Consider the following 13,631-nt stretch of genomic DNA (forward strand, 5'->3'; position numbering starts at 1 on the left):
GGAATACACAGTTCACAAGACCACTAAAGTGAGAGAGTTGATGACAGGGACTATAAAAAGCATTTGTATGGTATTAGTTGTAGAGAATTTGTTTTAACTTACTCTGGGCCATCCAGAATAGTTTGAGAATACAAGCCCTTTTGTCTTCGTATTCACTTTATTATTAATTTTTAAAATTTAGTATTTTATTTTTCTCCAGTTATATGTAAAAACAACTTTTAACATCCATTTAAAAAACTGAATTCCAACCCTCCCCACCCCCGCCCCGCCCCGCCCCGTAAGCATTTCTATATAGGTTAGTGTGCCAACAGCAGGCTCCTTCCTGCTGCTTCTACTAACTGATAAGGCATGCGTAGTCATGTAAAACATTTCCATATTAGTTATGTTGTGAAAGAAAACAGACCAAAAAACCCCTCAAGAAAAATAAAGTTTAAAAAAGTTATGCCTTAGTCTGTATTCAGACCCCATCAGTTCTTTCTCTGGGGGATGGATAGCATTTTTCATCATAAGTCCTTTAGAGTTGTATTGGATTATTGTATTGGTGAGAATAGCTAAGTCATTCACAGCCGATCATTTTATAATATTGCTGTTACTTTGTACACAGTACATTTCACTTTGTATCAGCTCATGTAAGTCTTTCTGGGTTTTTCTAAGAGCATCCTGCTCATCATTTCCTATAGCACAATAGCATTCCTTCATAATCACATACTACAATTTGTTCAACCATTCCCCAGTTGATGGGCATCCCCTCAATTTCCAATTCTTTGCCACCAGAAAAGAGCTCCTATAAATATTTTTGTACCTATAGGTCCTTTTTCTTTTTCTTTTTTTTCCTTTTTAATCTCTTTTTGGATACAGACCTAGTAGTGATATTGCTAGGTCAAAGAGTATGCATGGTTTTATAGCCCTTTAGACATAGTTCCAAATTGCTCTGCAGAATGGTTGAATCAGTTCACAACTCCACCAACAGTGCATTAATGTCTCATTTTTCCCACATCCCCTCCAATATTTATCATTTTTCTCTTCTGGCCAATAGCCAATCTGATAGGTATGAGGTAGTACCCCAGAATTGCTTTGATTTGCATCTCTCCAATTAATAGTGAGTTAGAACATTTAAAAAATATGGCTATAGATAGCTTTGATTACTTCATCTGAAAGCTGTTCATATCTTTTGATCATTTATCAATTGGGGAATGGCTCTTATTTTAATAAATTTGACTCAGTTCTCTATATGTTTTAGAAATGAGGCCTTTATCAGAGAAACTTGCTTCAGAGTTTTTTTCAGTTACTATTTCTAGCTGTATTTCCCTCTATCTTGTACCCTCCCTCCTGTTCGATTCTTTCTCTCCTTTTACCTTATCCCCCTCAAAATGTTTTGCTTTTGACTACCCCCTACCCCAGTCTGCCCTCCCTTCTATCACACACTTCACCTCTTCTTATCCCCTTCCCCTCCTGCTTTCCTGCAGGGTAAGATAGATTTCTCTACCCAGTAGAGTATGTATGTTATTCCTTCTTTGAGCCAATTCTGATAAGAGTAAGGTTCACTCATTCTCCCTCACCTCCCCTATCTTCCCCTCCACTGTATAAGCTTTTTCTTGCTTCTTTTATGTGAGATAGTTTACCCTATCCCACCTCTCCCTCTCCCCTTTTCTCAGTGCATTTCTCTCTCCCCTCTTAATTTACTTTTTTAAAAAAAGATATCCCTTTATGTTCAACCCATACCTGTACCCTCTGTCCATATATGCTCCTTCCAGCTGCTGTAATAATGAGAAGGTTCTTATGAGTTACAAGTATCATACCCCCTTGTAGGAATATAAACAGTTTAACCTTTTAAAATCCCTTATGATTTGCTTTTTTAAAAAAATGATTTACTTTTTTTGTTGACCTTTTTATACGTTTCTTTAGTCTTGTATTTGAAAGTCAGATTTTCTATTCAGCTCAGGTCTTTTCATCAAGAATGTCTAAAAGTCCTCTTTTTCCTTGAATGCCCATTTTTTCCCTGAAGGATTTTTCTCAGTTTTGCTGGGTGGTGTTCACTTTAGGAAAAAAAAAAAGTTTACATGTTAGGTAGGGGGAATAATTGGAGGATATTATGAATATCTGACACAGGTGTTGCTAAGCAACTCACCCCCATTCCTCTTTCCAGTCATCAATTATCATATACATACGTCGTTCCGCAAACTTTCCTGTAATAACCTCTCCCTGATCTGACTATAAGTGGTATACTGTCCTTCAATTCTGGGATGGAGAATGGGGTAGAGGGTGAAAGAAATAAGAAAAAAAATCAATTGAATGTAAGTTTTTAGAGATTCTGATAGAAAACAGTGTGTCCAAAGTAATAATTCTCTCATTGAATTATATTTGTATCTTTTAGAGTGGCATCAAAAACAGAATAGCTTATGTGTTCTCCACTTTTCCAGTCCAGCTGCCAAATTGATATTGTTAAAGTCTAGGTCTGACTATACTGCACTTGTGCTCAAGAAGATTTTGCAGATCACCAGATAAACTACAAACTCCTCTATTTGGGGTGTTTGTATGTGTCTGTGTGTCTATCTGTTGCTGCTGCATATAGAACATACACATAGATATATTTATTCATGTACATGTGTTACTGAATGTTTGTAAATATTGCATGGCTGAAAGTCGGAACATGTTTTACTTTAACACTATAGGCATCCACAGCTATGCCTCAGAGGCCAAGACTTTCACCTACTACTGCTGTTACTAGGAGTGACTTTTGTTTGGGTGGAATAGGCTCACAAAATCATTCTTTAAATTATTTCAGAATGCTTAAAGTTTTTCTCAGACTAATCACCCTGCAACTTTATTTGGAAATTTCATTTTCTTTAGTAATAATAAACATTTTAATTTAAAGTTTTGAGTTCCAAATTCTATTCTTTCCTCCCCTCTCTGTGAGGTGGTAAGCAATCAGATATAGGTTATACATGTGCAATTATGTAAAACATTTACCATATTAGTCATTTTGCATAAGAAAACTTGAATAAAAGAAAAAATGAAAGAAAGTGAAAAATAGCATTGCTTTAGCAATTAATATCAGTTCTTTCTTTGGAGGTGGATAGTATGCTTCATCATTAGTCCTTTAGGATTATCTTGGGTCATTGTATTGCTGAGAATAGCTAAGTCATTCACAGTTCATCAAACAGTATTGCTGTCACTGCACGATGTTCTTTTGGTTCTGCTTACTTCTCTATACATCAGTTCATATAAGTCTTTCCAGGTTTTTCTTCAATCATCCAGCTTGTCATTTCTTATAGCACAATAATACTTCATCACAATCATATACCACAGCTTATCCATTCCCTGATTGATAGTCATTTCTTGGATTTCCAATTCTTAGCCCCCACAAAAAGAGCTGCTATAAATATTTTTGTACAAATAGATCTTTTTCTCCTTTTTTGGATGTCTTTGGGATATAAACCTAGCAGTGGTATTGCTGGATCAAAGGTTATGCACAGTTTGATAGCCCTTTGGGCTCTCCAGAAAATTGCTCTCCAGAATGGTTGGATCAGTTCACAACTCCACCAAGAGTTTTCCCACATCCCTTCCAACATCCAACATTTTCCTTTTTTGTTATATTTGCACTTCTGATAGACGTGAGGTGATACCTCAGAGTTGTTTTAATTTGAAAATGCCTAAAGTTTTAAATATATAGGCAGCCCTTAAAGGCCTAAGTATTTTTTCAGCTGTTTGCTATCCTTTATTTATAGAATTTATCATTTGCTAATGTAAATTTTTTTTTGGCAAACAATCTTTTCTTAAAAACTTTTATTTTTTGAAGCTTAAAAATTTTACCTAAATAGATTAAGTGATAATGTAGAGGAAAATCTAACCCACTTTACAAATTTAGCGTAGTAAGACAGCACTCCCTTGTCCTTAGCAAACCAAGCACTGGGTTTAGTAGATATTTGTACTTTTGCTTGATTAAGCACTTGATTACTCAAAAGAAAATACACCCTACTGATGTCTAACTGTTCCGAAATGGAGGTGGCAATGGTTGTAATTTAGCACCACTGAGTTGTCTTGGCAGCTATAATGAAGCATTTATTCCTGGCTATCCAACTTCTAATATACCTCTTTAGTATTGAAAAGCCAGATTCTGGGGAGGTGAACTTTTACCCTTTATTTAATTTGGCATCTGTTGTGCTATGCTCTCTGAGAAAACACTCCTTGACATTTTCCATGAAAATAGCCTAAAACAACAAGCAAATCTATACGTCCACTAAAACAGATATATCAACATGTTAAATGCTACACCTATCTAAGCTGTAGGATATTTGAGAGTAGGGGATTTTTTAAAAAAGCATAATTCAGTTTGTTGTCATCATATTGCAGTAGTTTGGGGATCAGGGTGGCCCTGATCATAATTTTCCGGTTTTGACATCTAGTATTACAAAAATAAGCGGATTCCCTTTGCTGCCTTATTTCATGCTGCACTAAAGGAAAAGAGTAAGAAGAAAGCCTCCTCTATGGGATCAAGTATTGAAAAGAATTTTTCCAGGGGCATTTCATGGTACTGAACATAGATTAGTCAGGTTTCAGAGTCAATACCTACAGTCTCTTGATGTTAGTCAAAACCCTGAAAGGAAACATTTTAGTTCTGCTGCTTTAGTGACCCTTGCCCAATTAATATTTCTTGAGTGGCTTCCTAATTGGTCTTCTTACATCTAGCTATGCTCTCTTTCCACCCATATCTTCCACAGCTGCCAAATTGAGGTCTGACTATGCTATTCTCCTGCTCAAGAAGATTTAATGGCTCACTGTTGCCACTAGAATAAAATACAAGCTCCACTGAAAGTTTGGTTCTAGAAATGAAATCCACCCTCAGATATTCCATTAATGATGATCCTCAAAATAATGTACTATAGGCTCTGAAAGTAATTAAAAAAAAAAAAAGAATGGAATTTTGAAACGGACAGCATCTATCTGTGCAAAAATTGTTTTCATTACTTTTATAGTCACATCTTGATTATTTGATCATCACAGTAAGCCTGTGATGTAAGAAGAGCAGATTTCTGGTGAAAAAAAAAATCACTTTAAAATAATTTAAGTGAGCAGTTTGTCTCTATCTTCTACCATTTTCTACCAAGTCAAGGAATAACAAGTTTTGTAATGTCAAAAATTGACAGGTGGTTTTCAGCTTAGCTGTTGTTTGAGAGGTTGCTGATGATGTCTTCAATGCCTTTACCTGTTTGTTACTTTTATCAGTAGTGAAGACTATTTTTTTTTTCAGGGCAATGGGGGTTAAGTGACTTGCCCAGGGTCACACAGCTAGTAAGTGTCAAGTGTCTGAGGCCAGATTGGAACTCAGGTTCTCCTGAATCCAGGACTGGTGCTTTATCCACTGAACCACCTACTTGCTCCCTTATCCTAGAACTCTTGAAAACCTTATTATGAAGTGAGACCATCCTGAATAAAATCCATAGATCAGACTACTCATTAGAGATAGGTGTCTTGAGTAGATAAGTGTCAGTTGCATAGATTTTAGAATATCAGCAGAAGGGTCTTTTTAGAATAGGATTGTTACCCATCTGTGCAAGAGAATTTTCATGTGTATTGGGTCCCCTAAATTGTTTTCATTGTCCTTGTCATGGTAAGTGGTATAGTCATAAAAAGATTGTTTAAAATTTATTTGTATTTATTATCCATGGATCTAAGACTGAGTGATCTCAAGGACCTTCCTAGTCTCTCATTCTCAGATGTTGATGTGATGGTCTCTTTTCAGATAAATAGGGGTCACATGACCACAGAAGCCAAGAGAGCTGCAAAAATGGAAAAGAAGATGAAAATTTTGCTTGGTGGCTACCAGTCTCGAGCGATGGGACTAATGAAACAGTTGAATGATTTATGGGACCAGATCGAGCAAGCTCACTTGGAGCTCCGGACTTTTGAGGAGCTAAAGAAACATGAGGACTCAGCAATTCCAAGGAGGCTGGAGGTAATGTTGTTCTGCCCAGTGGCCATTGTATTATTATTACCTCAGGACGAGTCATGAAACACATCCAATTTGTGTTACAGCTATCTCCATTTGAGTACATGAATTTCAGCCCATCTGTCAGCTTTCCTTGCCCATTCATTCCTGTTCACTTTTCCTGTTACACAAATAGAGTACAATGTGTGTACTCTGTTGTTCTGATTCTGCTTTTTTTGACTTTGTACTATTTCTTAGATGTCTTCCTACGTTTCTCTATATTATTCACATCTCCTATGGTATCCTATCAATGTACCACAATTTATCAAGCCATTCCTTTATTGGACATTGGGTTATTTCCAGCTTTGACAATTATGAATAATACTTCTATAAAAATCTTTGAGAAATTAACATTTCTTTCTCCTCCATCTTTTTTGTTTTCCTCTTCTATTTCTTTTTCTTCCTTCTTCCATTTTGTGGGTATGAGATAATACCTCAAAAACATTTAAAGAAATAAGGATTTAAAAGTTAGATGACAGTATTTGAATGTTCCAGAGTAGTATGACTTTCTTTTATTATTAGTGAGGCTGAGCATTTTAATAATTCATTATTGTGTTTTCTTCTTTGTGAATTATTCAAATATATTAATGATTTTATTTGATATTGGGTGGTACTTTGGAATATTTCACAAGATAGTTTAAATCTTAAACAATTATTTCATATTTTTGTTTTCCCAAGTGTCTAAAAGAAGATGTCCAGAGACAGCAAGAAAGAGAAAAGGAACTGCAGCAAAGATATGCAGATTTGCTGCTGGAGAAAGAGACTTTAAAGTCAAAATACTGAAACATCTTTTGCATTTTGTTATGGAAAGAATTAATTGCTGGTTTCCATCCTCTGGAAGATTGAAGCTGATGTTTATGTTCATCAAAACATTTGCCTGTTATCTGTGACTTTTCTTTTGTTGTTTGTTTTGAATGAATTACATCATCTGGATTCTTTGGCCCCACAAGAATTTTTAGAGGTTAATTTATGAAGAGAATCAGCATTCTTTTAGTAATGTCATGTTCACTAATTTTTTTTTAGTTTTGACCTTTAAAAATCATATTTTTTATTTTTAAAGTGTTCTTAAATGTGTTGCCTGTGGGTACATTCTTGAATAAAAATTAACTGTAAAATTTTAGAGAATTATTGTATCTTCTATATGTTGGCAGATATTCATTAATTTTTTTTTTTTAATTTTTATTTTTTGTGGGGCAGTGAGGGTTAAGTGACTTGCCCAGGGTCACATAGCAAGTAAGTGTCAAGTGTCTGAGGCTGGATTTGGACTCAGGTCCTCCTGAATCCAAGGCTGGTGCTTTATCCACTGCGCCATCTAGCTGCCCCCATTGATTTTTAACAATAATGTTTATTAAATACTTTGTGCTATTCTAGTTGCTTGGGGTTGGTGTGGTGAGGGGAGGCTACAGAATGTAAAGTTGCTATCTCCCAGCAGGGGGTGTTATTCCAACTCTCACAAGAAATAAGGGCGATGAATGGGAGAGAAGTTGTCGAGGTAGATCAATAAAACTTAGATATTGGGTGATTCTGAGAGAGGGAAGTCAAGGGGGATTCCAATGTTACAAACCTGGGACTAATAGAAATGGGGAGAGGGAGGTAGAAGGGGGAATGATAATGAGTTCTACTTTTAACATCCTGAACTGGAGATGCCAATACGATATCCAGGTGGAGATGCCTAGAAGTCAGTTGGTAACATGGAACTGGAGTGAAGGCCGGATTTATAGATGTGGCTGTCATCTATCTGTGCAGAGATCATCATTCAATGGGAGCTGATAAGATTACCAAGGGAGAATAGAGAGCAAGAAAAAACACTGAGAATGAGACTGATTTTCCAGTGCAAATAAAAAGCAAATAAAACAGTTCTATGGTTTTATCTCACACCTGTTAGATTTGCTATTTTCTCTCTGTCATGTTTGCTAATGTCAGAGAGCCTATGGGAAGGCAAGGAACACCAGTGTCCTATTGGTGAACTTTGAATTGGTCCGGTTGTTCAGGAAAATAATTTGGATTTTAAAGCCCTCCAATGTTGTACTTAACTCTCCTCCACATATTTTATAATCCAGTGTCACTTAGCCTCCTTGCTGTTCCTCCTGATTCTATCCATTTTCAACCAGCTGTCCCCTATGCCTGGAATATTTTCCCCCTCATCTCTCATCCTTTGACTTCTCTGGCTTCCTTCAAATCTCAGCTAAAATTGCACCTTCTGCAAGAATCCTAACCCAGTGCCTCTTTTTTTTTTTTTAGTGAGGCAATTGGGGTTAAGTGACTTGCCCAGGGTCACACAGCTAGTATTAAATGTCTGGGGCCAGATTTGAACTCAGGTACTCCTGACTCCAGGGCCAGTGCTCTATCCACTTTGCCACCTAGCTGCCCCAACCCAGTGCCTCTTAATGCTAGTGTTAGAATAGATGACATTAAATTCAAATTAGACTGTGAGCTCCTTAAAAACAGGGACTGTCTTTTTGCCTTTGTGTTGGCTGCACTTGGTATGATGCCTATAGTGTAGTGCCCAGCACAGTGTTCTGTGATTACCCCCAATTGATCTTGTATATCTGGTTTGTATGTAGTTGCTTTTATGTTGTTTCTCCCAGTTAGATGATGAACTAGTTCCTTGATAACAGGGACTATTTTTCCTTTCTTTGTATCCTCAGCACTTAGCCCAATTCGTGGTACATAGTAGGTACTTCATAAATACTTGTTGACTTGTAAACAATTTGGAACTCTACTAGAAAAGTCACTGAGCCATAGATATCATTTAACTTGATAATGAGCATATGTATCAAGGTCAGGGCATGAGGGAAGCATTCTAAATATACCAAAATATTTATGTAAGGACTTTTTGAAGTAACAAAAAATTGGAAGCAAAATGTGTACCCATTGATTAGGATGTTGTTGGACAAATTCTGATATGTGAATGTAATGGAACATTGTGCTATTTAAGAAATGAGGAATAGGAAGAATTGAAAAAAACTTGAAACGATTTGTATGAACTGATCATTACAGCAAAAGAAGCAGATTTCATAATGTTTATACAATGACCATAGTGTCAAGGAAAACAACATTGAAATATGGCCAAATTCTGACCAACACAGTGATCAACTGACTAATTCCATGGAATCAGTGGGTCCCTTTCTGAAACTTACCATTCTCTTCGATGGGTACAGACTGAGCCATCAGATGGGTACAGACACTTTGAGTGTCAGACATGGCCATTGTGTTGGTCTGTTTTGCTGTGTGTGTGTGTGTGTGTGTGTGTGTGTGTGTGTGTGTGTGAGGGTGCATTTCAGTTGTCAGTGTATGTGGAAAAGGGAAGTGATAGGAAGGTAAAATAACAAAGGTGACTGAGGATCAATCAAAACAGAGTGCTTTTTTTTTTTTTTTGGCGTGGGGCAATGGGAGTTAAGTGACTTGCCCAGGGTCACACAGCTAGTAAGTGTCAAATGTCTGAGGTCAGATTTGAACTCAGGTCCTTATGAATCCAGGGCTGGTGCTCTATTCACTGTGCCACCTAGCTGCCCCCTTACACAGAGCACTTTAAACGAGGTATGTGGAGGTCAAGGAGAATGAAAACTGAGGAAAGGCTTTCAGATTTAGCAAATGTGAAATTGTTGGCAGCCTTGGAGTGCCATTTCAAGTTAAGAGTTCGGTCTGTGTCAAGATAATGGAATGTGATAGATGAGATTTAGCAGATACTTAGGAGCCCACCTGGAGATTAATTTAAACTGAATTGGATAAGGCAACTGACTGCTGACTGGATTACTGGCTGACTTGTAGTTAACTAGATTCTAAGCACATCTGATTGGTACTTAAGAGTACTTAAGAAAGCATGGTTCTCAGAAGCTAACAACTTTAAACTTTGACCACCTTCCGGCCCAGTCAACCAATCAGCTTGAAGAACCTCCCATTTCTGGGAGCGGACAGGAAGGAGGGAGCAGAGACTGCTCAGGAAGCTCGGTCTCTTTGGCTGGAAGACATCGCAGTGGTGGCAGAGAACTTTAGAAGTGGGAGATTAGGAAGGCTAGGATTGCCAGGTTATAGGAAATCTGGATCAATCTTTTTCTTTTACTATCTTTCAATAAACCCTTAAAAAACCTAAACTCGTTTATCCTTGATTTTTGTCAGTTTCCCCCCAAAACTGGGGGGGGGGGAGGGCAGATTAGAACCTACATTTAGAAATTTAAATTACACAGGTCCAAGACCAGTTCCATGTTTTAGGAAACTAAAAGCATCAAGTTTAGGGGATTACTATGAGAGCTGGCATAAGTTGAAAGTCTAAATAGGTTGAAGGAATTTATTTCCCAAGTTGATTGGTTTTTAAAGGAAAATGTAAAAAATGATGCACTTTAATAGCTGGAGAGGTATCTGGTACCTGCTGGGCTTCAAGAGAAAGGCTGAGCACCTGGGTAACAGCATCCAAAGAAAATGCCTATGAGAGGGATTTCTAATTAGCCTTTTCTGTAGTAATGATAAGCCAAGGATGACACCAAGGTTGAGAAGCAAGGGGACTGGGAGGATGATGAGAATAGGGAAGTGCTGATGATGAAGCTAAGAACCTGACTAACAGCAAGCAATGACTTGATAGAGATCTGATGCGTTCAAGATGCAGTAAGACATTTTTGGACATGGACAACTTGAGAATTCATATTTACTTGACTTTGTGTTTTACAAAGTGTTGTTTGTCTTTTTAGTTGAGGGTGGGGAAGACAAAATAAATACTTGAGAAAATAATAGGGATGTCCAAAAGAGTAGTGGTTTTGGGGGAAAGACAGTGAATTCAGTTTTAATTTGAGTCTCAGAGAGACCAGGGCACACTCTATAGACCTGGGAGTCATCTGTCTCAGGAAAATTAAACCACCAATGGGAGCTGAAGAGATCACAATGTGAGAGTATAGACAGAAAAGAGGTCCAGAACAGATGCTTGGGGTACACTAGCTTAATGAGCATGATGTGGATCATGAATCAGCTAAGGTGGTTAGGTGGAAGAACTCAAGAGAGGGGAGAGTATGCAGGAAGAGTGGGTGGTGAACAATGCTAAATGCTGTAAAAGGATCCAGGAAGGTGAGGGTTGAAAAGAAGCCATTAGATCTGACCATTAAGAGAGCTTTGTTAACTTTGGAGAGGGCAGTTTCAGGTGAATGGCGATCTCTGAAGCTAGATTTCAGAGGGTTGAGATGTTGCCATTATTCACAAGGTGGGGGCTTGTCTTTCAAGACAAGCTAAAATTGGGTAGGCAGAAGCTGGTGCTGGGAGTTAGAGATTGTGCTGGCTGCTGTTGCCAGATGTGGCTTTTCTAAGCTTGGCTCACAATAGACTTCAGTGGCACCAAGAGCTAGGGCCTACAAGAGGTGAGTGCCTTAGAATGAAGGGGAGCTTGTTTTCCAACCCGGTTGCTCCATTGCTCTGGGGAAGGTTTGGGGATTAATATTCTGCTCACTTCAGTGCTCTTCCTGCCCCTAACATTGCCACTGAGCCCTTCGCTTTAGACCCCTCATTATATTCACAATTTGTCCGTTATTTGCAACCAGTGAAACGCGTCTTTTCATAGCTCCTGCCCAGGAGCTGGGGTGGGGGTGGGAGCACATGTGATAACTTATTCAAATCAACATGATACTTATTTCATTTCCCTGCATAGTTGACTGCAAGGAGTCTTTTAAAAGCAATTTTCTGAAACCTCTCCGTGGGCCATTTGTTATACCGGAAGCTTTCCCTGCCCCCAGAGGGCCTTGTGATTATAACTTGGAATGAGAAAGCACTGGTATTAGAAATAATATTTGGTCCTGGAAAACTTGGGAGAAGTCTGGGGCTGAGGCGTGGGGCAGACAGGGGGACTGCCAACCAGCTCGCACAGTTATTCCCTGTTACTGGTCTGACAGACAGAGTGCAATTCATCTGGCTTTTTGATGGAGAGGCAGGGAAAAATATTAGCTCTATGCCTCCAAAGACATGGGGTTTTCTAGTGTGCCAATTAAGATTCTCAGTACTGCCAGATTCTTCCAAATATAGAAATGCATAGGTATGTGTGTCCGCTCACATGTATAATGTAGATGCACATGTATATTTTAATATCTATATACATATATGTGTCCACACATGTGCCATGTGTATATACACACATGTGTCGTGTGTGCATGCTAACCTAGCGGTTTTTATTCAGGTGAGGAACATCCTCCATAAAAAGTTTCTCAGGCCAGTGTAGATAAGTAACTTGTCTATAACTTGAGTTGCCCGGGGCACAGAGAGGTTAGTGACTTGCCTAACTTATATGTGTCAGAAACAGGACCTGAATCCAAGTCTTCTAGACTCCAAAGCTGGTATTATTGCTTTTCATCATTCTCTCTCCCCAATTCCTTCCCCATCCCCCCTTCTCCCCCTTCTCTGTCTCTGCCTCTCTGTCTCTGTCTCTCTGTCTCTCTCTCCCTTTTCCTCATGCCCATTTGAGATTAATCTGTACCTTTTCAAATTTGTCTAGAGCTCTCTGTCTGGAGCCCTCTTTTTTGTCCTTATTTTATTATATCTTATATTATTCATGCTTGTGTAAGTTCTTTGGGGACAGGAACTGCGTGGTATCTACCTCTTTATCTTTAGTACCCAGTACTGTGTTTAGTATACAATAGTCACTTAACAAAGGTTGAGTTCAACTGAACTATACACCTAGGCTGGAACACAGCCTAGAGAACTATATAATAGACCCAAATCTTAGTTTCCTCATCTGTGAAATGGGGATGTTGATTTTCAGCCTTCAGAAAATTGGATGAATTTGTTAGACTCCATCCGAAACATCAGGTGTCCTTGCTTCATTTTGTTACACAGAAAGGTTCATTTAGGAGAAAGGGAGAAGGAGAAAGAGAAATTTTCAGAAATGACCCGTATAAAAACAAAAGGCATCAATTAACCTTTTTATTTTTCTAAATAAGAGCTCAGACTCCTCCCCAAATTCCACCCCCAAGCAACAACAACAAAACACTTTGTCTTTTCAAGCCTGTTGTAAGGACACGAGATAATTCATTTAAATTAATTCATTTGGTCAAGAAGTATTTATTAAGCAACTGCTATATACATGACGCTGTATTTTTGTCAAAAAGCACTTGGTTACTCTAAACATGATGTAGATGTGAACATACTTGTACATAAAGTAGGAATGCTTCTTCAGGACACCAGCCCATGTTCTGTGCACACCTATGCTCACATCTATACCATAGAAAGAGTACTGTGTGTACAACACATTCTTTTTTTTTTTTTTTTGGTGAGGCAATTGGGGTTAAGTGACTTGCCCAGGGTCACACAGCTAGTAAGTGTTAAGTGTCTGAGGCCGGATTTGAACTCAGGTACTCCTGACTCCAGGGCCGGTGCTCTATCCACTGAGCCATCTAGCTGCCCCTGAGCCATCTAGCTGCCCCTGTACAACACATTCTTAATCAATTCTGTTGGTGATAGATTAGATGGGGAAGATGAGGTGGAAGGAACCAAAGATGACTATTGCTCAGAGGATCAAGCATAGACTCCTTTGGTTGGCTTTGTTAACTCTTCACAAGCTGACTTTTTTCTTGCTTTACAACACATTCCTCTCCAGTCTGCACTCTGAAATTTAGCCATGCTGACTTACTCACTATTTTTCACACAGGACACTCCATCTTGCGTTTCCATG

The 13,631-nt window shown here is 38.4% G+C and overlaps 1 protein-coding gene across 1 annotated transcript in view; it reads left to right on the forward strand.

Moving 5' to 3' along the window:
* CDC5L (cell division cycle 5 like) overlaps positions 1-7,104 on the forward strand; it is a 50,159-nt gene extending 43,055 nt beyond the window's left edge. Inside the window, exons 15-16 of the mRNA XM_043964040.1 lie at positions 5,744-5,956; positions 6,668-7,104. Of these exons, the coding sequence (XP_043819975.1) occupies positions 5,744-5,956; positions 6,668-6,772 (318 nt within the window). The 3' untranslated portion in view covers positions 6,773-7,104. The remainder of the gene's footprint in view (positions 1-5,743; positions 5,957-6,667) is intronic.
* Positions 7,105-13,631: the final 6,527 nt, after the last annotated feature.

The sequence above is a fragment of the Dromiciops gliroides genome, chromosome 4 (genome assembly GCF_019393635.1).
Source record: "Dromiciops gliroides isolate mDroGli1 chromosome 4, mDroGli1.pri, whole genome shotgun sequence".
NCBI classification, from domain to species: domain Eukaryota; kingdom Metazoa; phylum Chordata; class Mammalia; order Microbiotheria; family Microbiotheriidae; genus Dromiciops; species Dromiciops gliroides.